Source organism: Stigmatopora argus, chromosome 17 (assembly GCF_051989625.1).
Source record: "Stigmatopora argus isolate UIUO_Sarg chromosome 17, RoL_Sarg_1.0, whole genome shotgun sequence".
NCBI classification, from domain to species: domain Eukaryota; kingdom Metazoa; phylum Chordata; class Actinopteri; order Syngnathiformes; family Syngnathidae; genus Stigmatopora; species Stigmatopora argus.
This window is the reverse complement of record NC_135403.1, coordinates 2,551,133-2,577,669: the sequence shown is the minus strand read 5'-3', so window position 1 is coordinate 2,577,669 and position 26,537 is coordinate 2,551,133. Positions and strand designations below refer to the sequence as shown.

The following is a 26,537-nucleotide window of genomic DNA, read 5'->3' as shown; positions in this document are numbered from 1 at the left end:
CAAGCTGTGGGTCATGACTGAAAGAACGAGATCCCGGATACACTTGGCTGAAATGAGTTTCCTCCGCAGGATGTCCAGACTCTCTTTTAGCCATAAGGTCAGAAGCTTGGTTATCCGGGCTGCTTCCCTGGATCGAGAGGAGCCAGATGAGTTGGCTTGGGCATCTGATCAGGATGCCCCCTGGATGCCTGCTTCAAGAGGCATACCACCCTGTGCAATATCTTAGATTGTGCAATATTTTAGAATTTACCTTGAATCTACCAGGATGTGACTTTTTATATTACTTATGTTTTTTTTGCGGGAAAATGCACTTTGTGGAGTAGCACCACCAATTTTGTTATACGCAGCTGTGTATACAATAAAGGCTTTTGATTTGATGTGTTCCGGGCACGTCCCACCGGGAGGAGGCCACGGGACCAACCTCGGCTACGCTGGGGAGAGGGAAGTCTGGGCCTCCCTGCTGAAGCTGCTGCCCCCACGACCCGTCTTCGGATAAAGCGGGAGAAGATGAGAAATGAGTGATGTACTGAAGCCACGAAGTGGTGAGGGATGACATTACACATTGCGACAATAAAGCACAATCAAACTCAGTTTGGTTCCTGCTGCCTTTTTCAAAACATACGCAACATTAGGGTAGGTAGCAAGCATGAAACATACCCTAGCATGCACGCTAGTGTATGTCATGCATGCAATACCGTAATGTTGCACCCATTGAGCCGGAGGGCCCTTTGTAAGGAGAAAATACAGAAATTTCACCTGCAACTGAGACAGCGCCCGTTAAGTCGGTGAGTCCTATAGGCATTCAACCAAGTCAGAAAATGACTTTACTAATACAATTTTACATGTAGAAAATTTATTTGGATTTCAAATCTGGTTCTCTTTAACCATGTCATCGTGATTGCACCAAAACAATGCATCAAGGAACGCCCACTTTTTTCCCACGGTTAGGGTTATATCAACTCTACAACCAGAATTGATGACCATCTCTAGCTTTCTGGTGCTGTGCTAGCACATTGACAGAATGACAAAAAAGTCACATGGCAACAAGAGATAAGAAACCCTAATGAATAAATTAGTAGCAGAAAGCAAAGATCTGCATCTTATTTGGGGTGTGACATCATGTTAGATTTTTTTTTGTGGTGATGGCAGGCAAAGACAACTTAATAAATAAAGATTTATTAGGATCTACAGTGGTACCTCGTCATACGACCGCTCTTCATACGAAATTCTCGTCTTACGACGGAAATTTCGATCGAATAATTCGCCCGAGATACGATCAAAATTTCGTGACGCGACCAAGCCAGGTGGCCATGGCACTGTCTTTTTTGCATATCTACGAGCACTGAACGATTAATTCAGACGAGTTTCTCCTACGCATCGACCAGGAAACGCACAAAGCGCATGCGCGGGCAAAAAGAGGGCTTTCTGGGTAATGAAGTATACTCGGGCACACAACGCCGATAGGCAATGGCACTCTTTCTCAGAATGAAACTTCATTACCCACAATCAATACGTGGGTAAGCTCAGCTGTTGCATTTCCTGTTATTATTATCTAATACGAGGAGTATTATATTACTTCTCGTTCGCTGCTCATAAGAACATCAGCGGCACTGGCTCGCAATTCCCTCTTTGTAATATTTCTGGTCGCAACTCTCTCATAGGCGCCGTTCAAAGCGGTGGCGACCAGAGCCATTACAACGAGGGAGTTGCGAGCCGGTCTTTATGAGCAGCGGAGCGATCGCTAATATGTACTACAAGACTATTTCTCGTTGGCAAGTGGTCGTGGGTTATCCTATTGTGAGGACATTTGTGTGAATCATTTTCGGAATATTTTGAAGGGAATACGTAAAACAACAGCAAACAGCCCATCGATAGCGAACATGATGGTGGAGGCGTGGCAAACAACTAACCCAAAGAGAACGAAGGTAAAAAAAAAAAAGAGATTAAAACAAAATTAGAATTCAGTTTTGTGTAAAGTTACATTAAATGTATGTTTGATTGTGTCTGTATATATTAATCTAAGTTAATTTATTTTTTGTTTGTTCCGTTTACGATTGCGTTGTTGTGGAAAAAAAAAACATTTCAATGGGAAACGTCCGCTCGAGTTACGAGAAGCTCGTCATACAATCTCAGTCTCGGAACGGATTACGATCGTATGTCGAGGTACCACTGTATTTAAATTATCATTATAAATTATTTAACTGTCACTGTTTTGGATGTGTCCAAAATGTGGTTTGATCTCATTTTAAAGTCACTTTTTCTTACTATTAGTAAAAGAGGTTAATTAGTGTAAAAAAGAAAAGCCTCTTACAAACCTGAATATAAGGCACTCCCATTAGAGTCAGCAGTTTCTTGCATTCATCATTGTGTTGCCTGGTGACTTTAACCAGTCGCTTTGAGAGTTTGTCAATGTCTTCTTGCTTCCCTAAGTCCAGAAACAACAAACTCAACATTTTAGTCAACAGGATAACACAATAAGTTCTGAGGACTCAGTCGGTCATTGGAATACTCTACCCAGTTCCTGGGCTTGTGCAAGCATTTTCTCAGCTTCTGCTCTTCTTTCACCTCTCTTTTCCAACTAAGATGAAATGAAACATGGATCAAGATCATTGTTTTCTGTAACTCTTCTATTCATTACGTTCACAGACAACCAATACATGCGTATGGAGAAAGGAGTCATTGATCAGTGGATCATCCAGTGAAGAAGTAGGAACAAAAAAATTTTAAGCAACAAAAACAAAAGGGGCACACTAACCTCTCCCGACTTGAGCTGTGGGGGTTTGCCATCAAATACGTAAACAGGTTTAATTCCATTCTCGAGCATGCGAATCGTCCTGTAGAACATTCCCATGAGGTGGCTGGGAATGAGACAGAGGTTAAATAGGGAGGGAAAAAAAACGATGCCAGTGGTTCTTAATAGTGATGTCCCAATCTGATACTTAATATCGACCAGTATCAGATTTCATCCCTGGATCGGATACAGTAGTCATGTGTTTTCAGGACTGTGATGTTTTTCGGCTGCTACAAATCAAACTACTAGGCAAACATGTCGGTTGAGTGTGACTACTCTTTAGAAACTGATGATAGAAACAGTATTGTTTAATATTTGTAAATAGCATTTTCTGAAGAGATACCAAAAGGGCTTACTTTAATAATAATTTTTAAAATGTAATTTACAGGTTACAATTTTTATTTTTTACTGGTCTAAAAATATGGCCATCGGACCGGCATAGGATTGATATTGGCATAACATCCTTAAAAAAAATCAAAACGGAAGTGGAAAAAAAATCACTGGGACATCCCTACTTGTTAACCATGCTAAAGTTATCAAGAATGAAGCATTTAAAACGTGCGATCACAGAACCTTTCAAAATATGATAATTAAATTATTATTTTAATGATCAAAACCAAAATAGCTAAGCTAACAAGCAAATATGCAAGCAAATTCTGTCAGGCCCAGGGCTAGACAGGTAGGTAGGAGGATGCGCCTGTCATCCAATTACAGGTTCAGCAGCAGACGGGTTGATCAACACCAGGTGGGACTCATCATGATTAAGGACCTACTTAAGCCACCCAGAGCTTGCCCATGTCGCTGGATCGTCTTGATCACTGGCAGTGCCTTCTCGCATTACTATTTGTTTTTCCTGCCTGATCACAGACTTCTTGTTTTTGTCCTAGGACCACATCTACACCCACGCTTCTTGTACATTTGCCTCGTATTCCCCTACGAACTTCACGGTTCTTGACCCGTACGCCATGTGCACTGACTACCAGTCTGATCCACGCCTCTTCCATCTTTGCCACGGATTCTCCTACTGACCTCACGGCTCTGCCTATGCTACTTCCATTGTGCCTTCGCTTTGTCCGGGCACATTGCAATAAGGACAAAACGCCACGATCTCAGCTGTCCTTTTGCCTGCTTCAGGAGCCTCCGTCTACAATCATGACAAATTCATGTTTGAATTTATTTCCTTTTTGATATATCTTTTTAAAATGTAAAACATTTTATGTTGACATTTTTTTAAATCTTATTTATTTGGCATATACAGACGCTCCCCTACTTACGAACGAGTTAGGTTCCAAGCGATTGTTCATAAGTTGAATTTGTTTGTAAGTTGATTCAGTGCTATATTTTGTATTATAATTTATGTTTAAGGCCTATATAAGTATATTGAAGGTTTATATAAGTGCATTTGTATGTTTAAGGCTTGTATAAGTAACACGCATTGGTTTGTACTGAAAAAAAAAAAACATTTAATAAAATGGAGAGAATATGTACAGTACTGTATAGAGAGAGAGAGATTTATGTATTAGAAACTGGCCGAAAGAAGCGATCTAACGACGATTGCACAGTTTTCTTCCTTTTTTCATCATAAATGATGCGGTAGCACTGTATGGCATCATTCAATTGATTTGCAAACTTTGTGCAACGTTCAATATTTGGGTCCTGCTGCTCGATCTTTATGTTTATAAATGGTACTGACGGTCGAACGATTCAAGTTGTATGCCCGTGCAACGCTCACCACTCTCACACGCATCAAGCTTCGTTATTATTGCCACTCGTTTCAAATGAAATGGCTTCCCTCTTCCTTGCACCTCCCTCACTAGAAGCCTTTCGCTTTTCACCAACCATATTGAATAATGGCTGCACGAGATATTTCATGATAAAAATGAAAAAGGTTCTTTGCGCAGTGGAGATACGTTCACGCACTTCCGCATTGCAACGAAGAAGGTAGATGCTGGGTGAGCTGAGCTCTCACAGCGCCAAGCGTCGGTATTAGCGGCGGAAAGAAACACTAGGAAAAAAATACAAAATCGAACTTACGAACATTTTTCGACATAAACGCAATTTGCAGAAATGTTCGTATGTACCGTTGTTCGTAAGTCGTATGTTCGTAAGTAGGGGAGCGTCTGTATACTATTTCTAAATTTTTGTCAGAAATGGTCGATGCGTCCAATCGGTCGGTGCGTCTTGTTTATGCGCGTCGGCCTCACAGTGGCAGTCCTGGGTTCAAATCCAAGTCGGGAGTCCAGTGTGGAGTTTGCATGTTCTCCCTAGGTACCAGAATGCTACCAGGGCTGAAAGTCGTGCACTTTGTAATACATTTTAGACTTTAGACCGTGTATGTATGTGTGTGAAAATATGTGCTGCGTTGCATTTGTACCATTTTTATTCGCTTAATAAGGGGAATTGCAATCATTAAGAGGAGCATTTAGCCGAGGTGGACAGGTATGTAAGAGAGAATCTTGAAACATGGACAGTGGTTGTTCTGAGACAGCCAATTGAATTGATTTGCTTTTATTGCCATTATATGAGATAGAATGAGAGCGATGAAATGAGAGCCCAGTAGAGGGTAGCGAGGTTCTAAAGTGAGAATCATTGCATCAGCGGCAATGTTTTCAAAATAAAATAACGGATAAGGAAATGCATTTACTTTTTGGGGGATTTTGTAACGTAGATCTCGAGTCACTAATTTGCATAAAAAAATGTGTAACCTGAAACATCCGTACCTGGAGGCATTCGTAATACATATGGTAATTCTTGCTCGGGTTAACCACAAAATGGATAGCAATTTGGATGAAACTTCTAGTAAGAAACCCAGACACTCGCAGAAGTTTATTGGTTTGTATTCGACGAAATATCCCATTTTGAAGTCGTTTCAAAATGGACCGACATTTGGTAAGATCAAGATACTTTTTTTTTTTTAAATTAAATTAATTTGATATTTTGCATTTACAAAGACAGGCACATTAACTTCCTTGTGATATTGACCCTATTAATTTGCTTTTAATTCACACAGTATCTCCGAAATACCACATGCAATGATTTTGCTTAAGATTTTCCCTTCAAAGTAACACATTTGTACTCCCAATTAAAACCATGAATATGGAGGTGAAAATTGAAAATCCTCATTTGCCACACCCCGACTGCAACCCATAAAGCAGCGGTATCAAACTATTCCACAAAGAGCCGCAGTAGGTGCAGGTTTTTGTTCCACCGGATCCAGCACAGACAGTTTAACCGATTAGTTTTCTTGTGAAAACAGCAGCACCTGAAGGCAATCAACTGATTACAGTTTTGAGACACCAGATTGGTGAAAATGTATCCACTTCATTCGTTGGAATGAAAACCTGCACCAACTGCAGCACTTGAGGAATGGTTTGGAAACCCATGCCATGAACAATTTCACAAGTGATATAAATAAGACAAATTATGACATGAAACCTTAAAATTGATGAGTTTTATTTCTTAGCTGTATGAAAAAACTATACCTCGTCGTCTCTCCGTCCTCATTCTGCAGCACGTTGCCGTCCTGTCTCACAGCGATCAGGAACTGGTAAATGCACATGGAGGCATCAATAGCAATTTTTCGGCCTGGGAAAGGCAAAAGGACAAGTGGTAAATGCACATGGAGGCATCAATAGCATTTTTTTGGCCTGGTTACGTGACGTTTTGGAATGAATTGTCAATGCTGATATAACAGCGAGGAGAATCAAAGGCTTGGGAGTGATGCATGTCGTGAGTTACAATGGATTGTGGATGACTGGGCTTAAGTGTCGGCCAGCACTGTTCGAGCTTTCGCCAAAGCTGGAATCAAGTTCCCGGAATACATAACTCCGACTGACAGTGGAGCCTAGCATGTTAAACGCCGAACTCTTTATATCAGTGTACCTTTTACCTCAATGAAGCATTATCAAACTTTGTTTAATAATAATAGCATACGCTAGCCTAGTGTCATTTTAGCGCTTTATCGGACGAAGCATCCAATGTATTGACAAAAAAACAAAATATTCCCGCAAATGAGACTGCGCCCTATCACAATGCATTTTAAAGGTGTGAAAATACGGTACACTAAAAATGTATTCCGTTTATATTATCACTCAAGTCTTATATACGTTGTACATTCCACACTTATCTTGACACCCATAATTCTTTCTTTGTTAAAGTCTAGCTGTCCAAGAAGCCTGAAAGATCTCAAGGCCTAAGTATTAATCAAGTTAATTAAAAGACTAGCAAGCATTAGAAAAATCCTTATCTAGAAATTCCTTTGTAACTGAAACCCACCCACTAATATTCAAATTAATGTCTACTTTGGGCTGCGGGAGAGAGAGCTTTTAAGATGGAGTCAGATCACGAGAAATTGTCCTTTCCCTTGCGAATAAAAAGAATTGACCATTGAAGCTTCAATAATGTCTTGTCTATGTTTTGTCACTTATCTCACAAAATCCTTCAGAGCAGAAATAAGAACACTAACAAAATGGCAACCGCCAACATGATGCTCTCAAGGTTCATGACGCAAAGCTAAGATCCTCCCTGCAGACTCTTGGCGCACCAAAATATATAGGTAAGCAGATTGTAAATTCTGCACGATTTACACAAACATCAAAATTTTAGAAGAGTCTGTGGGGAATGATGTGAGATTTTTGTCCTGGTGCGATAAGATTGTCATTTATGGAATTTGTGTCTGTGTTTATAAATTGCATGAACATTTGTAAATAAAATCATGTTTCTGTGTGGCTTGCGGTGATAAAAAGCTGTGCTTCTATCGAAATAAAGTTGCGTTTCCGTGTGGCTCGCACCAATAAAAAGCTGTGCTTTTAAAGAAATAAAGTTGCGTTTGTGTGGTTCAAGCGTAGAAGCTGTGCGCTCTACTGAAATAGTTGCATTTCTGTGTGGCTTTGTGCGCTTTCAAAACTGTCTTCAAAAGATTTAATTTTGAGTTGATTACAAATAAATTAACAATCCACATTGTGTACTGTGTTTGTTTGTGATGCGTGTGTGCGAAGGTTTGGAATCCGGTTGCTTGCGCTGGCAGGCAGACTAGAAAAGGATTCTGTTCAAAACTGATTTTGAAACAAAAAAAATGAATTTTTTTTATCTCTCTAATTACAATCGATGACAAAACAATGAGAAAAATACAAGAAAAATGCTTCTATTTAATAACAATGAAATATTATTGATTGATGACTTATGTCATGCTAAATTGTAGTCAAAAAGCTAGAAAAAGTATACTAGATAATATTGGAAAAGGATGTGGGGAGGAATGTTACTGTATGCCTGGCCAACACACTTACGGACATTCCAAACTGCCTTCTGAATCCAAAACAAATTTTAAAAAAGTGCTGTCATGAATTGTAAAAAAATAAAATTGCTACAATAAAAAAATATAGCTGAGTTAATAATACAAAAAATGATCAGTAAATAATTTAAAAGATGGATCATTAATACCGTATTTACTCGCATATAAGCCGCTTTTGTCGGACAAAAAATGATGACTGAATCAAGGGTACGGCATATATTCGCATAAAAACACGACCTCCAAAAAAACTGCAAATTGACGGCGCGGTGACACGATGACGTCACGACGTAAGCGAATTCGGCCGATACTTTCATTTATTTCAACATAGAGAAAAGATAAACAGATAAAACGCTAAACAAAATTTGTTTTAACATATATGAATGAAATTCCAAGAAAAAAACCTTACGTATCTTGCATAAAACGTGAATGTTTTCCATTGTTTTCATTAAAACGTGAATGTTTTCCATTGTTTTCATTAAAACGTGAATGTTTTCCATTGTTTCATTAAAAGGCAGGTTATATCCTTCTTTTCGTTCAGGCACCTAGGCGGACAGCTATAGTTGTAGTTTGAGTTGTAGTCTTTAGTATAGAGCACCGCAAACGTTTCCAGCGGAGTTTGATTCAGTGTTCATCAAAGTTGACTGGAATGTGTTGTCAAAGAAGAAGCTCTACGTTGTCAATTACTTGGAATTGATATAAAAGAAGCTGAAGAATCATCTGTGTGCCTTTGTCTCACTCTCTGACCAGAGTATCTGGGTAGATGAGCGCTATCAAAGAACATTGCAACGCTAAGCTAAATCACTAATATTGATTTTTTTTCCGTTGTATTTCTTGTTCGAAAGTGACAACTTATTGGAGTAATATGAACCATCGAAAGAATTGAAATATTTTGACATTAGAAGCAACTTGGCTGCCACAACATCTTAAGCTTCTGGCAAGAAAATTGTAATCTTTGTCATTAGAAAGCATAAGGTTCTCATCAAAATAGACGTTTCTTTTTTCAAATTGAACAATTTGATATTTTGAAATAACAAAGACAGGCATATTAACGTCCTTATGATATGTGCTTTTGTTTCATACAGTATCTCAGAAATACTGCATGTGAAGATTTTCCCATGAAAGTAACATTTGTAGTCCCTATTAAAACCATGAATATGGAGGTGAAATTGTGAATCAAATTAAAATTCAACAATTTTAAGGCTGCGGCTTATATGCGAGTAAATACAGTGCTTTGCACAAAAGACAAATGGATGAATGAATGTACTTTGTTATTGTGTCGATATGGTCGAAAGGACATGTTACTGTTTTTTCCGTGTAATAATAATTTGCTACCTTCCATGTTATTGGAATTTAAATACAGCAGCTGTTTGGATATCTCTAGGTGGTAAGATTTTGAGTATAAAATTGGCTGACCAAATTCAGATGAATTTAATGTGCTTCGAACTTTCCCTCCCTGGGTCTGTCCTGACCAATTAACAACTGTTGATTGTGTGTACAGGACGGAAAACTAAACACTACGAGAAGGAGGTGGGAATGGCTGAGACTGTCGTATCCTGATATCAGGAATTTGGCTCCCAACACTAGCCGAAAATGTCTTCTCTCAATGGCAGAGCTGCTAACCACTCCGGAATTTCAGGAGTTTACCCAGAAATGCAACGCAAACTCCGGGACTCCGGACAACCTTCTGGAAATAAAAAAAAAATCACTTACATTTTTTAAGCAACCATTTCAGGAAAGTACCAAATTTCCAATTTAAATGCCTAAAAATTCACACCATCACTATGGCTTCCGCCATCTTGATTCAACTGCACTGTAAACCGGAAGAATTCGGTAACAAGACTGCATTGTGAATCATCACTCGTAAACGGAACAAACAAATTTAAATTAACTTGGATTAATATATACAGACACTCAAACATACATTTAATGTAACTTTATACAAAACTGAATTCTAATTTTGTTGTAATCTTTTGTTACCTTCGTTTTCCGGGTTGGCGGTTTGCCACGCCTCCACCCTCACGTTCACTATCGATGGGCTGTTTGCTGTTGTACTACGTATTCCCTTCAAAATATTCCGAAAATGATGCACACAAATGTCCTCACAATAGGATAACCCACGACCACTTGTCAACGAGAAATAGTCTTGTAGTACATATTAGCGATCGCTCCGCTGCTCATAAGAACATCATGGGCACCGGCTCGCAACTCCCTCGTTGTAATAGCTCTGGTCGCAACCGCTTTGAACGGCGCCTATGAGAGAGAGTTGCGACCAGAAATATTACAAAGAGGGAATTGCGAGCCAGTGCCGCTGGATGTTGTTATGAGCAGCGAACGAGAAGCAATATAATACTTCTCGTATTAGATAATAATAACGGGAAATGCAACAGCTGAGCTTACCCACGTATTGATTGTGGGTAATGAAGTTTTATTCTGAGAAAGAGTGCCATTGCCTATCGGCGTTGTGTGCACGAGTATACTTCATTACCCAGAAAGCCCTCTTTTTGCCCACGCATGCGCGTTGTGCGTTTCCTGGTCGATGCGGAGGAGAAACTCGTCTGAATTAATCGTTCAGTGCTCCTAGATATTGTTATACACGAAAGAGATGCAGCAAAAAAAGACAGTGCGCTACAATGATAAACAGCCTCTCATGTCATGGCCACCTGGCTTGGTCGCATCTCGAAATTTTAATTGTATCGCGAGCGAATTATTCGATCGAAATTTTCGTCGTACCACGAGCATGTCGTATGACGAGGTACGACTGTATTGTTATATCATCACTCAAGTCTTGTTTACGTTGTACATTCCACACTTATCTTTTTTCATTCATTCATCATCTGAACCGCTTTATCCTCATTAGGGTTGCAGGGGGTGCTGGAGCCTATCCCAGATGCCAGAGGCAGGGGCCACCCTGAATCAGTGGCCACCTGATCACAGGGCACAAGGAGACGGACAACCATTCACTCACACACACACACACACCTAGGGGCAATTTAGAGTGTCCAATCAGCCTAGCATGCATGTTTTTGGAATGTGAGAGGAAACTGGAGTTCCCGGAGAAAACCCACGCAGGCCCAGGGAGAACATGCAAACTCCACACAGGTGGACCGACCTGGATTCACTGGGCCTCCACACTTATCTTGAGACCCATAATTCTTTCTTTGATAAGGCCTAGCTGTCCAAGAAGCCTAAGTACTAAATCAAGTTAACTAAAAGACTTGCAAGCCTTAGAAAAATCCTTACATGGAAATTCCTGAGACTGAAACCCACCAACTAATATTCAAATTAACGCCCACTATGGGCTGCCGGAGAGTTTTTAAGCTGGAGTCAGATCATGAAAAGTCGTCCTTTCCCTTGCGAATAAAGAGAACTGACCATTGAAGCTTCAATAAGGTCTTGTCTAAGATGTGTTACTTCTCACAAAATCCTTCAGAGCAAAAATAAGGACACTAACAATATCCAATGTCTCTCAAGCAGGCTTTTGTTAGTCATATGATAACAAATTGCGTTCCTTACCAAAGTAATTCTTGTAGTCTTGCTCTTTTATTGCACTTGGAGCGTGGTCAGCAATGAGTTTCCCAAGGCCGTGTATTCCCATTGCGGTTGTATGGAGTGCAAATTGGGAATCCAAATCTCCTAAAAATGTAGGTTAAAAACAATAATGATTACAATGTCGGTGTCCTCTGAATGTTCTAGAATTTGAAGAGAGCGAGCGGCACTAACATTAACAGTTCGCACGCCACAAGTTCACAATACGCGATACTCGCTCTGTCGAATACACGGCGAATGAGATACTTGCTCGGATACCAAGTTTACCTCAATAATTAGATATAGTAAGGAAAACTCATTCATGTTCGTTGGTTGAATTAGTAAAAATATTCAGCAAAACAACTGGCATAAAATTTGATTATTTATCACGACTTACGATGTTACGATGTATATAAACGTGTGCTGACAGGAGGAGCGTCGATTTGGCGGGAAATGAACGAGCAGGCATGAATAGTTTATCTATCGACCGTAGCACTGATAAAAACCACAGATAAATATATGTGAGATTAGATGTCTCAACAGTCAGCGGCATAACTAACTGACGTCCATCTTGTGTCAGTACGTTTTCCGTACATGTAAGGTCTGACGAAAGATGACGGACAGTTACGCAGCTGACCCCACCTGTGTACATCTAGTCCTCTATAATGTGCTATCTATGCAGAGGTCCCTATCGATGTGTTCATGTGCTTTAAAATCACTTACTGTAGCAAACGTGGATGTGATTGGCCAGATGCGCAACAAGGAAATCCGGCCAACAATTTATTGTTGTTGCCATAAGGTTGACACCTCACATACGATTTAGAGACGAATAGGGGGTGGGGTGGGTGGCCGTAGGATTTAGCTATAATACATTGGTAACTTTTACATTTGTCGACAGTGGTATAGTAATTGATCTTCGTCATAAATGAGTATAGTTCAACGAAAGCGTGTTTTTTTCTCCCCCTGGCCCCAGATAAATGAAGTGAGCTTCGTTTTAAATTTCGAGCTGACGTGGAATCATACGTCTCAAGTCCTTACTTTAGTTTTTCGTTTGCTTCTGGTACTTCGTATTTTTTTACGTAAATGGCTGGTTCGCGTGCTTAACACTTGAACTCACCTTCGTTGAGAAGTCCACTGAATGTTTCAATTTCGGTGTCGAGGTGTTTCGTCGGCCCTGAAGTTCTAGGATTCTGAGAGTGAATCAGGTTTGTTGGCGCAAGAACACATCACTTACCCTAGAGCAAGCAAATGAAATGGCGAAACATGTCAAAGGGACAACGAAAGTGATTCAATTCCACTTGTTTTTTTCCTTTACATTTTTCTTTTAAGTAGTCCTAGGAACAATTTGTACGATTTTCGTTTGTCATCCATTAAATTCCTATATACAAGCAGGGGGGCCCGGCTTCACCGGTCCCACCTGCCTGTTTAGAACCAAAAGACAATTGTTGCGCTATTAAAAAACATCTTTTGAAAAATGTTTGTTTAAAAAATAAAAGATTGAGTTTACACACTTGGAGAAGGTGAAGAAATTCAATCACTCGTCTATTAGGATCCGACAGCCGTTTCTTTCTAGCCACCATAAAAATGTTAAAATCCACGTTGCACGATTTGGACAAACGTAGCGAAAGAATCTTAACATACACACAACACACACTCTCACACCCATACATGACGTTTTATAAGGATTATAGATAATATAGACATAAAAGAAACATTTTTGACTGCAATTCTAATGCTCTTCCGCAATGGTTAAGCCGATATTTTCCCATTTAAAAGTCGGCATTTATTCGGTTTTAGTTGTTACTGTTTTCAACGGATGTTGCTGACTCCACTAATTAGCCAATTACGTCACAGGCATCAAACTGATTCCAGAAAGGGCCGAGTGGGTGCAGGTTTTCCCTACTGCAACAGCACAGACAGTTATACCAATGAGGAGGTCTGTTGCAAGAAGCAGCACCTGACTGCAATCAAATGATTGCACATATAAGAGAACAGATTGGTTAAAAGGTTCGTCTTGGTGGGTTGGATTGAAAACCTGCACCCAGTTCTTCCTAAACTGAAGTTGCACAAATCAGACACAGAGTTAAATACCTGTCGTGCACTTGTACTAAAAGTATGTTACTTTATAGAACAAGAACGTCTACTTGGGGTGGCCCAGCGTCTTGAATGGTTAGCGCGTCACCCTCACAGCTCTGGGGTACTGAGTTCAAATCCAGGTCAGTCCACCTGTGTGGAGGTTGCATGTTCTCCCGGGCCTGTGTGGGTTTTCTCCAGGTAATCCGGTTTCCTCCCACATTCCCAAAACATGCATGGTAGGCTGATTGGACACTCTAAATTGCCCCTAAGGATGAGTGTGAGCGTGAATGGTTGTCCGTCTCCTCGTGCCCTGTGATCGGCTGGTCACCAATTCAGGGTGTCCTCCGCCTCTGGCCCGAAGTCAGCTGAGATAGGCTCCAGCGACAAATATTGCGTAAATGCGAGAAAATACGGAACCTGTCAACCTCGGCCAATTGTTCCACGTATTAATGATTGCAAATCCCCCTATTAAGCGATAACTATCATACTAATGCAATGCAGCACACATATACTCACATACAGGGCATTTAAAAGTCTAAAATTTTCTCCAAAGTGGGCGGGGCGCCCAATCAGTATGCACTGAATTCAAGATTCTGTTGATGTTGCTGTATGACGCAGACAGCTTGAGTACATTGCTTTCTGAGGGGTGCAATATTTACATAGTGAAAAAAGGCGGACGGGTGAAAGGGGAATGCGTGTGCGCATATCATGCTTAAAGCATGGTAATATCAGCAGTCGGCGATGACGTTTTCGTCTAGTACCAAAATGGGTAAAACAAGATAGGTTTTAGAAAAAATTTACTTAAAAAAATCCCACAATTTGAAATGATCAAAAAACTTGGAAAATACGGAAAAAACATAAGTTGACAATATTTGAAAATCCCAAAATTGTGAAGTTAAATAACATTTTAAAAAACTTTAACACTTTTTTTGTGTGCTCACAACTATTCTATTAGCACAGATACAAACATCTGTGTATGCTGAAAATGCCGCATAGAAATCTAATGGCTAATTTTTCATGTTTACCAGGCATTATGTGCTTTGAAATGGGACACCTGCCAGGCAGCCGCCAGAGAACAACGAGCATACCTTCCATTTTGGTCCTGTGCTTCTTCTCAGTTTTGACTCTTGGCTATAAAATGGGGGACAACGTGACCATGTATGTCAATAAAGTGGGTCCTTATCATAACCCCCAGGAGACATATCACTTCTACACCTTGCCTGTTTGCAGACCAGACAAGGTCAGTGTGTTGTCACTCTTTTGGTACTCACTGGGTGCTGGGGCGAAGTGCTGTGTGATAACACAGACCGATATACAGTGAGTTCAATAAGTATTTGAACACCCTGCTATAATGCAAGTTCTCCTACTTAGAAATCATGGACCGGTCTGAATTTTTCATTGTTTGTCTATGTCCACTGTGTTAGGAATTGGTTTTGTTCTGTTTTTCCCCTGTGTGACCTATCCATGTCATTGCCCATTGAGTTCACCTGTCGTCTCCCCTGCCCTGGTGTATTTCCTGCTTGCTTCCTCTTGTGTGACCCTGGTCTTTCTGATTGTCTCATCAATCCACCTCTGTCTATTTAAACCCTGTGTGTTTGTGAGTCCTTGTTGGCCCATCTGCGTTTGTTATGTCCTTGTCCTGTGATCCTTCTTTCCCCATGTCCTTCCTGTCAGGTTTGATTTTCTTATTGGATTTCATAGTCTTATTTTTTGATAATGCTGCCACAGTAATTAAGGGATGGGGCAGTTTTCAACTGCTTATTATGCTCCCCGATTGTCAAAGCCAGCTCCTTCCACCTGTTATCAAGCGACTGGCGACCCATCCTGCTTTCAGGGCGAGGTAGTGGGCGGCACTTCAGCCTTCCAGGCTGGGGTGGCCTGGGACCAATCATGCTTTCAGGAGACCGTTCAGGGTGAGGCGACCTGCTGAATCCAGAAATCACAATGAATGTTTTTTCAATGATTCGATCATTTCTCGCATGGTCTCATTTCAAGTAGGGGGTCGAGATTGAAAAGGCTGGACAGTAACACCTTGACATACGAGTGCCCCGACATACGAGCAATTTGAGATACGAGTGAAATTTCGAGCAAATATTTACTTTGAGATACGAGACAAATTTTGATATAAGAGCATACAGCCGACGCGAGAGGCTGCTGATTTCTCGCCGCAAATCCCTCGTGTAAATGTCTCTACGAGCACTGGGCGGAGCATTGCATTTTTTTTAGTGGTTTTTTTCCCCCCATTAGTCATGTAGAATGGTGTACGCGTGGCGAAGCTTGCCCAATACGAGAGGAGTATGCTACATCCCGTTGGCAAGTGGTCGTGCGTTATCCTATTGTGAGGACATTTGTGTGCATCATTTTCAGAATATTTTGAAGGGAAGGCAAAAGCAAACAACCCTCGATAGGTTCCTTTTAAAAACTGCAGGTGAAAGTCATGTTGAAGGCGGGGAAAAGAGAGCCAAGAGAGAAGAAAGGTATACACATTTAAAACAAAATTAGAATCAAGTTTAGTGTAAGGTTAGATTAAACTTATTTTTGAGTGTCTGTATCGTCATCCAAGTTCATTTAAATTTATTATGTTACGAGCGTGCTGCCGTGCGAAAAGTCTCTCTCTCTCTGTCCCGCTCTCTCCCCTCCCCGATATCCGTCTAATTTAGTTCTATTAAACCACTAGTTATTTGTTACTCTGTTAATAATTTGCGAATTAAAACAAACAAGCAGGGGGGACCTACTTGTTTCAAACCAAAAGACAGTTGTTGGGCTATAAAAACAATTCTCTTCTGAAAAATGGGTTAGTTGAGAGAGGAAAATTTCAGTTACACGCATAATTACAGCAAATGTGTATACAATTATGTACAGGTATACAGAAGCAGGATTATGCCTTTTAGGAAAAAGTAAGGAAAACTGACGGTCAATTTCAAAACAAAGGATGACGAATTTTACTTATTTAAGCAATGTTTGGGTGTTCACTGCAGTGTGCACTGAAGAAGGTATGGATTTTTCGTATCTGCAGAGTGTAATGCTTAAAACTACCACAAGAGAGCAGCAAGTTAACATATTTCCGGTCAGGCATACTCATCGATAATCCTTGCAGATGCTCTAAGCTTGAGTTTACACACTTGGAGAAGGTAAAGAAATTGAATCACTCGTCTATTAGGACCCGACAGCCGTTTCTGGCCACCATTAAAACTTTCAACTCTCTACGATGCACGGTCTGGACAAACCTAGCGTGAGAATGTTAATGTAAAACATCCACCCATCCATAAATCACACTTTATCTATTCTATAATCCTTATAAAGCGTGCTTTATGGATGGATGTGGGTGGGTTCGTGTGTGTGCGCAGCTGGAAACCCTGCCGGAAATTCTTCCGAAAATGACGTTTGTAAATGACTTGATAAGGCGTCCTACCTTACGACCAATCAGCCACGCGGTGCATTCAAGGGACATGTAAAAACGATTCACACATCAACTCTGCTTTCAGGTTTAACAAATACAAGCAGGGGGGCCCAGCTTTGCCAATTCCCCCTGCTTGTTTAGAACCAAAAGACAATTGTTGCGCAATTAAAAAAAATCTCTTGAAAAATGTTTGTTTAACAAATAAAAGATTGAGTTTACACACTTAGAGAAGGTGAAGAAATTCAATCACTCATCTATTAGGATCCGACAGCCGTTTCTGGCCACCATAAAAAAATTCAAATCTCTACGTTGCACAGTTTGGACAAACGTAGCAAAAGATTCTTAACATACACACTCACACACCCATAAATCACGTTTTATAAGGATTATAGATTCATATATTATTTTTATTAGCACCTATTTGTTCAATAGCTCCCAAGCCATTTGACAGATTGATACGAAATTTACAGAAAAGATAGGTAATTACCTTCTGTTTAAGGAACACCTTTTAGTTTTTCAATAACACATTCCATTTATTAATTATTAATTTATTACTATTATTAGCACCTAATATCTTCAATAGTTCAAGAGAGCAGCAAGCTATCATATTTCAGGTCAGGCATACTCATTGATAATACTTGCAAATGCTCATAGCTTGAGTTTAAACACTTAGAGAAGGTAAAGAAATTGAATCACTCGTCTATTAGGATCCGACAGCCGTTTTTGGTCACCATAATGTCAACTCTCTACGATGCAGGGTTTGGACAAAAGTAGCGTGAGAATGTTAACATAAAACATCCACCCACCCATCCATAATTTACGCTTGATCTATTCCTGCTCCCCGAAACACTTTTTTTCCCTGTCGTGACGGAAAGACTCGGCGAGACACGATGTTGCTGGACGCGCTGACCCTAGACTCCTTTGCACGTCATTTACAAACGTCATTTTGGGAAGAATTTCCGCCAGCGAGTTTCCATGTGCACACACACCAATCCATCCGTACATCACGCTTTATAAGGATTAGAGAATAGATAAAGCGTGATTTATGGCTGGTTGGATGTTTTGTAACTCCCGTCACGATAGAAAAAAAAAGTGTTCCGGGGACCACCTAGAAACTCGCTAGCGGACCAATCAGCCACGCGGTGTGTTTAGGGCACATCATGTAAAAACAACGATTCATACATCAACTCTGCTTTCACCTGTAACAAATAAAAGTTGAGTTTACACACTAAGAGAAGGTGAAGTAATTCAATCACTCGTTTAATAGGATCCGACAACCGTTTCTGGCCACCATGAAAAATCTAAACTCTCTACGTTGCACGGTTTGGACAAACATAGCGAGAGAATCTTAACATACACATACACACAAACACACTCACTCACCCATAAATCACGCTTTATAAGGATTATAGAAAAGATTGAGTTTACACACAGAGAAGGTGAAGAAATTCAATCACTCGTCTATTAGGATTCGACAGCCGTTTCTGGCCACCATAAATTTTTTTGAACTCTACGATGCATCGGGCTGCCCGCTTTATAAGGATTATAGATAAAATGTTTTTCCATTCTAATATCCTGTTATTTGGTGCTTTTTAAGAGGGTTGGAACGATTTAATTTGTTTTTAGTTCATTTCTATGGGAAACGTTGATTTGAGATACGGGTAAATCGACCTACGAGCTCAGTCCCGAAACGCATTAAGCTCGTATCTCAAGGTACCATTGTACTAGTTTTGGCGAAAACGTGGTATGAGAGCCACTTTTCAAGTGTCCCAAAGCTCTGAAAAGATCAAGAAAACGCATATATGTAACATCCCGGACGCCCTAGACTTTGAAAAGGTTTCTGTGCAATGACTCTGACCTGGAGAAAAACCTCCTGAGTTGGGTGGATGTGTAGGAGCGACAGAAATCTGGAAATTCAGCATTCTTACAGTGCACCGCCTACCTTATGTGCGAGATATTGATTTGTTCTTCTTGGCATTACGATTTTCACGAGTTTTTAATATATCCTCCTGACTACTAGTAGTTCGAATTTGTCTCTCTAGAGGACATTTGTAAACCTAAATATCTCCCTCCCAGTGCATCCAATCTCATTAACTCCTTATTTGCTGTATTGATTAGTGTTTCCCAACCAGTGTGCCATGGCACACTGGTGTACCGCGAGCGACGCTCAGGTGTGCTGCGGGAAATTAAAGAAATCATGCATTGTAATAATCCAATAGAGTGTTAAGATTGGGTTCATATTGTTATTTCGCATTTTCCTCCGTGTTTGTTTCCCTACTCTTGTTTGTCCCTCCTGTCTTGCCGCTGCGCGAGAGGAACGCCAAGACAGCAGGGACAGTACAGTAAACCGGAAGCTCTTTGATTTTCCAGGGTTCAACTTTTGTCAACGTTAAGTCTGTGTCAGCACAAAACAGCTCTTCTCGTAATGTTAGGTGGTTGAAGTAATATTGGGAGGAAAATAAGTCGTAATATTACGGGATTTAAGTCGTTTTCCTGTTTTTTACGGTACGTGAACCGGAAGTCGTTTGGCTTCAGGAGCATCAACTTTTGCCGATGTAAAGTCTGAGCACATGACTTTTGGGTAATATTGGGAGAAAAAGTCGAACATTTAAATAAGGTTTAAAAACGTTCTATTAATTATTTTAACATCAGTCGAACTGAAAGCTGTTGACGTGATGAATGACGTTAGATCGGTGTGAAAAAAAATGATTTTTGGAATTATTTGGGTGGGATTGTTTATTTTGTGATAAAGCTTTTAATGAGAACGACTTTTTAAATTTATGTAAATATTAAATAATAATAAAACATACAAAAATAATAAAACATTTAAAAACCATAAAAAATATATAAATAATAAATAAACAAGAAATAAAATAAAAATAATATAAAGAGGATTTTCAGCTGGTGGTATGCCTTTAGATTTTTTCCAATGCCAAAAGTTTGCCGCAGCTCAAAAAAGGTTGGGGAAACACTGCTATAGAGGACATTCAGAGCTTTCCAATGATACCAAATTTCTTTTGCAGTATTCCAATTACTTCACATAGATTCGGGAATTTCAAAATAAATGTGAATGGACAAAATAAAATTCCTGGTAGTCACGAGGATATCTTTGTGTTCTGTCAATGTGTGTTTCCGCATTGCAATTGAAGCTTGCGAGACTATGATTGTGATAGTGACCCGAAAAACACCCCTTGTTGTCAAAAAAAGAGAAAAGAGCAGTCTCTCTGGTACTTGCACTAAAATTCCATAACTACCTCATGTGCTGCTGACCACTTCAGACAATTTTTTTACCTCACTTCATTTTTATTGTATATATATCTTTAATGACTACTTATTTGTCTGCACTCTATGGTGAAGCTTTTAATGTCATTGTACCTGTATAATGACAAAGGCATTCAATTGAATTTGTCAGAAATAGGATTTTGTAATCGTTTCATCTAAAGGAAAATAAAGATTATTATGACATAAAACACTCTGCCAAGGGGGGCCCGGCGGCCCGGTCGGGAGAGTGGCTAGCGTATCAGCCTCACAGCTCTGGGGTCCTCGGTTCAAATCCAGGTCACGTCCACCTGTGTGGAGTTTGCATGTTCTCCCCGGGCCTGCGTGGGTTTCCTCCCACATTCCAAAAACATGCATGGTAGGCGGATTGGACACTAAATTGCCCCTAGGTATGGGTGTGAGTGTGCATGGTTGTCCGTCTCCTCGTGCCCTGCGATCGGCTGGCCACCGATACAGGGTGTCCCAAGCCTCTGGCCCGAAGTTAGCTGGGTTAGGCTCCAGCACCCCCTGCCATCCTAATGAGGATAAAGTGGTTCAGAAAATGAGATGAGATGAGACACTGCCAACCTTTTGTTGCTTCGAGCTGCAATACTTCATACATTATATGGAAAGAGCAGGCGCGAGTATGTGCATGCGTAGATGTAGCAGTGTGGTCAGACAGGGTGAATTTCCCGCCAATATGAGTGTGTTATATTTACGGTGTGATTGGTTTGGAGTCTTTGTGATCTGGTAACCCTAAACTTGGCTCATGATCTCCATACGTGAGCGTGGATGGTGCCTTGTGTTACTGAGGTTTTAAACGTTAATATTAATTTCTCTGATAGACCGGTGCCGGTGGTTGGGGACCACTGGTTAAGAGGGTAGGTAGTATTAAAGATCGTTCAATAAGTTATGCTAATTCAGTGTAACTCTGCATATGAAAAATCAAAAGTTACAATACATCTTCTGGAACCAATTAATTTAATAAGTAGAGGTACCATTGTAAAAGAAATAATTTTCTGGCCATTTTATCGTGATAAATTTACATGTTAGTATTTACACTTGCACGGTAAGGAAGTCCTAGGTTTCAATCTGCACAGGACCGAAAGGCAGATCTGCTTATCACATGAAATTCTTTTTTTCTGCTTATATAGAAGGAAAATTGGAGGCAACCTACGTTTCTTTCCTATCCCTAAATATCTTATACATTCTTTTGCAGGTGCATCACAAGTCTTTGAGCCTGGGCGAAGTTCTGGATGGCGACAGAATGGCGGAATCATTATATCAAATTCGTTTCGGAGAGAATGTTGAGAAGAAAACTCTTTGTCAGCTTATGCTTTCAGAGAAAGAGGTTTGAAATAACCCTACAATCTCATAGTTATAACACCAATGCTGCTGGGCAAACAAAGCATTTTTATCTTGATTTGCATTTTGGGTTACTGGTAGTTGAATACAAAAGACCTCTTCTGATGAGAAAAACCATTGAACGGCGTATTCCCTTGCCTGGACGCGGGTCACCGGTACCCCACTCTGGAGCCAGGCCTGGAGGAGGGGTGCGATGGCGAAGTGCCTTAACAAAAATAACTCCCAAACATTGCTTAAATAGGAAAATTCGTCATCCTTTCTTTTGAAATTCACCGTTAGTTTTCCTTCATTTTTCCTAAAAGACGTACTACTCCTGCTTCTGTATACCTGTACATAACGCAGGTGGGCCCGGCTTTTTTTGTTTGTCTGCTTGCTTTGAAATAAAACCAAATTGCACTTAGATTTTTTTTTGTTTACCTAGGGTGGGGCCCTTCTTGTTTGAAAGTGATAACTATTGGAGTAATATTAAGCATTGAAAGAATTTGGATATTTCGACATTAGAAGCAATATGGCTGCCATAACATCTTAAACTTCTGGTAAGAAAATTGTTTTTTCTGTTATTAGAAAGCAGGTATACTTATTTCTTTTTTCAAATTAATACCGTATTTACTCGCATATAAGCCGCTTTTGTCGGACATAGAGAGAGCGAGAGAGAGCGAGAGAGAGCGAGAGAGAGCGAGAGAGAGCGAGAGAGAGCGAGAGAGAGCGAGAGAGAGCGAGAGAGAGCGAGAGAGCGACAGAGAGTGAGAGAGCGACAGAGAGTGAGAGAGAGTGAGAGAGAGTGAGAGAGAGCGAGAGAGAGCGAGAGAGAGCGAGAGAGAGAGAGAGCGAGAGAGAGCGAGAGAGAGCGAGAGAGAGCGAGAGAGAGCGAGAGAGAGCGAGAGAGAGCGAGAGAGAGCGAGAGAGAGCGAGAGAGAGCGAGAGAGAGCGAGAGAGAGCGAGAGAGCGAGAGAGAGAGAGCGAGAGAGAGAGAGCGAGAGAGAGAGAGCGAGAGAGAGCAGGTATCCTTATTTCTTTTTTCAAATTATTACCGTATTTACTCGCATATAAGCCGCTTTTGAGAGAGAGAGAGAGAGGGGGGGGGGGGAAGTCACCAGCCATAGTCATTCATAATCACTCACAAGAAGTTAAGAGACCATGCTCTGAAGCTCATTTCACTGACACAACTTTCTTATTCACCAAATTTGCTAATTTGTGTGGCTGTATGTATATTTTTGACCCAGCAGATTTGATCACTTTTTCTGTTAACCCATAATAAAGTCTTAAAAGAACCAAACTTCATGAATGTGTTTTGTGACAAAGAAGTATCTGTACCAGTCACTCTATCAGAGAAAAATTAGTTGTAGAAATAACTGGAAACTCAAGAGAGCCATGACATTATGTTCCTCACAAGTGTATGAAAACTTTTGACCACAACTGTATATCAGTGGTGGACCGTCAGGGCCTACAAGGCCTTCTCTGCTGGCCTAAAAAATATCCGAATCACAGACTGATGTTAATTATGTTTTGTCCATGAATACTTATTAATAATTCCAAATTGTCTGTCAGCTTTTCCCCTCGTTGCGCTGCTTCCAGATGTGTTTTCATATTTAAGCATCTAACAAATCACATTTCAGCTATTTGTTGCCAGGGTCAGAAATCTCCCTTGAGGCCTTCACAATCAGTTCTGCAGGCTCTGCTGCATAAAACAAGCGTCAATAAAACTGTTGCTTTAACCAATCAGAATTCGATTTGGCGACACCAAGGCCTTCTCGCAGGCGTAGGGATACGTCATCGCCTTCTCGCAGGCGTAGGGATACGTCATCGCCTTCTCGCAGGCGTAGGGATACGTCATTGGCTTCTCGCAGGCCTAGGGATGCGTCATTGGCTTCTCGCAGGCGTAGGGATACGTCATTGGGTTCTCGCAGGCGTAGGGATACGTCATTGGCTTCTCGCAGGCGTAGGGATACGTCATTGCCTTCTCGCAGGCGTAGGGATACGTCATTGGCTTCTTGCAGGCGTAGGGATACGTCATCACTTTCAACAACTATGATTGGCTAGTGATAGAGTGGACTAGCCAGAGCTACCAAACTGTATCTGGAGCGAGCTGCACAAGCAAATATATTGTTGTGTTGATTTAATAGCGGTTTTGTCAACCCGCAATGGCTGAAGGAGGAGAAGAAATGGATTTGTTTGCAGATTTACTGTCAAAGCCATTTTCAAGACAAACTTTTTAAGAAAAAAAGCTGGACATCATTAAGAAAGGTCGGACAACTCCGAAGCAAGCAAGCCTGACACAACCGGGAACGAACATTTTCAGCACTAAATCGAATAAAAACGTATGCCAGAAATACGACAGGACAGGCTCGACTTTCAGCACTGCGGCACCCTCATTGCAGGAAGGAGCGCTTGCGCAGATCCTTCCTCCCATCAGCTGTCAGGCTCTTTAACAAAAATATGTCTGTGTGTTAAGACCTACCGTATGCATGCATGTACATTTATGTGTATGTATGTATGTATATATGTGCTAAGCAACACGCTTATTTAATTATATATTTATTCATGTATTTATTTCTTGACCTACTTATTACCTATCTATTTATGTCTAAAATGCCTTTCCTATTCCTGCATCCTCACCCTCTGGCCACTGGAACAACGAAATTTCCCGAATACGGGATGAATAAAGTTATCCAATCCAATCCAATTAGCTTCGATGGCGATAGAAAAGAAGGAGGAAAGAAAGGAGGATGGATATTGTGTACGGGTAAAAAGGATTTTTGGTGAGAAATATATGGCTAAATTCCTAAATAATATTTCACATGAATGAGGTTTTTTTATGTGTCACAGCTGTAGCTGCAGTAGAGGTTTTATAGCCATAAAATAGTTTTTGAGGCTTGGATTGATTCAGAGAGCTGAAGGCGTCGGTAGGAAATTCATGGACTCATGGAACGCCACTGATATATATATGTGTGTATATGTGTGTATATATATATCTGTATATATATATATGTATGTATATATATGTGTATATATATGTATATATATGTATGTATATATGTATATATGTGTATATATATATGTATATATGTGTATATATATGTATATATATGTGTGTATATATGTATATATGTATATATGTGTGTATATATGTATGTATGTGTATGTATGTGTTTATGTGTGTATGTATATATATATATATATATATATATATATATACATAATATTTTTTAAATATGCAATGTGATGTTTATAATGTTCTCAGTTTGAGTTTATGAACTATCTGTATGTTTTAGGTAGACCAGCTACGTGAGGCTATCGAAGAACTGTATTACTTCGAATTTGTGCTGGATGATATTCCAATCTGGGGTTTTGTTGGATACATTGAGGAGAGCGGGTTCCTGCCTCACAGCCACAAGGTAGTCTCTCTTGTATTGCTCTATGCCACATTTAACCTTGTAGCCCTTAACCTCATAGAGTTTAGGGGTTAACCCAGTGCTTTTCAAATTGTGGGGCGGGCCCCCCGAGGGGGGCGCGCAACGATACCTGGGAGCTTGTGACTTAAGAAAGATACTTCTTGCCGGACTAGAATTAGTGATAGACCGATATGGGTTTTTCAGGACTAATGCCCATTATTAGCAGTTAGAGGAGGCCGATAACCGTTATTCCTTTGCAGTAAAAGTGTAAAAAATGGTCCTAGGAGCTATGTTGTCTGGGGCTTTGTCCCTCTAGCAGTGTCACCCACGTTAAACAGGTTTTCGATGAGAGATCAGAAATAGAATGGCTCATGCAACCTCCCATGATGATTAACATGAATGAACCTAGTTTTCCCTTGCCCTGACACGGTTAAGTGGGGCCCCTCTCCAGAGCCAGGCCTGGAAGTGAGGCCTTGTCCGGTACAGTCCCAAGAAGCAATTTTCCCATGGGCTCACCATCTGTGGGAGTGGCCTTAAGAGGTTGGGTGCATAAGGATTTGGGCAGCAGATAAAGAAGGGATGTAGGAAGCTAGTGCTCTGGTACCACTCCTCTCGAGGGGGATTGGACACGCTAACCACTCTGGAATTCCCCATGGTGAAAGGCCAGCCAGAAGGTGTGGGCATGTATGCGGCGTTCACCATAGAGACAAATGGGTAGTCTCCCTCTGCTTTAGGGTGGGGTGGGTGTTTCCTGACTGTTGTTTTTGCTTAGACACCAAACAGCAGCGCAAATTACCCAAAAAAAATTTGAGTCCTTGGAGAGGGTGCTGTAGAGTAGAGCTAAGATCGGACCTAAAGATTCCAGCCCGACCCGACAAGGGACAATGGTTTAAGAACCCGACCCCAACCCGCCAAATTAACTTGATTTGCAGGCCTGAGCCCGAAGCAAACCCAAAATTTCATATTTTATTTGTGAGGACTCTGGTCTCCCGACCCGAGTCAGGAGTAGGAGTGGTCATTTAACAGATTAAAGCCTGTCTTTTGTAATGAAATCTAAGTTGAACGAGACCTCATAAACATTTACATCTTTTATATGATAATATAGATGTTTTCACGATTTCAACTGTTTAAATGTCTGCTCCGCGTCGAGGTGCCAGCCTGCTGTCGTATGAGAGCAAAGCACCACAATCACTACATTCAGCGAAGCCAACGCAAGGTTCTTTAGCATATTCAACAATCAATTTGAAGCTTTTCCAAAATTCACACTTAACACTTACCGGTGCGTGTTTCTCTGTTCAGTTCTCCTGTTTATTTATCCTTAACGTCTTGCGGCGTTCCCGTGACCTGCGCAGAGCATGCTATGGCTCTGTGGCTCCGCCTCCAAGTGCAGTGACATTACAGCGCCTCCTGTTTTATCCAAGTTATTTATTTTATAACAAG

The 26,537-nt window shown here is 40.7% G+C and overlaps 2 protein-coding genes across 8 annotated transcripts in view; one reads left to right on the top strand and one right to left on the bottom strand.

The window, feature by feature from the left end:
* Positions 1–13,472, bottom strand: part of fen1 (flap structure-specific endonuclease 1) — a 39,850-nt gene extending 26,378 nt beyond the window's left edge. For 2 of the 4 annotated variants that reach the window (XM_077624154.1, XM_077624151.1), the window contains exons 1-6: positions 12,004–12,119; positions 11,595–11,714; positions 6,274–6,376; positions 2,756–2,858; positions 2,515–2,578; positions 2,316–2,425 (exon numbers count right to left, since the gene is read on the bottom strand). In XM_077624154.1, coding sequence (XP_077480280.1) covers positions 2,316–2,425; positions 2,515–2,578; positions 2,756–2,858; positions 6,274–6,376; positions 11,595–11,676 — 462 coding nt within the window. In that variant the 5' untranslated portion in view covers positions 11,677–11,714; positions 12,004–12,119. Of the gene's footprint in view, positions 1–2,315; positions 2,426–2,514; positions 2,579–2,755; positions 2,859–6,273; positions 6,377–11,594; positions 11,715–11,801; positions 11,847–12,003; positions 12,120–12,723; positions 12,842–13,117 lie in introns of those variants that run through there. The other 2 variants (XM_077624153.1, XM_077624152.1) reach the window with 2 other exon arrangements.
* The window catches only part of tm9sf1 (transmembrane 9 superfamily member 1), a 37,404-nt gene continuing 23,223 nt past the window's right edge, over positions 12,357–26,537 (top strand). Inside the window, exons 1-5 of one of the 4 annotated variants that reach the window (XM_077624146.1) lie at positions 12,357–12,811; positions 13,736–13,822; positions 14,711–14,922; positions 21,560–21,691; positions 24,978–25,100. In XM_077624146.1, coding sequence (XP_077480272.1) covers positions 14,716–14,922; positions 21,560–21,691; positions 24,978–25,100 — 462 coding nt within the window. In that variant the 5' untranslated portion in view covers positions 12,357–12,811; positions 13,736–13,822; positions 14,711–14,715. The remainder of the gene's footprint in view (positions 12,812–13,735; positions 13,823–14,710; positions 14,923–21,559; positions 21,692–24,977; positions 25,101–26,537) is intronic. The other 3 variants (XM_077624144.1, XM_077624150.1, XM_077624145.1) reach the window with 3 other exon arrangements.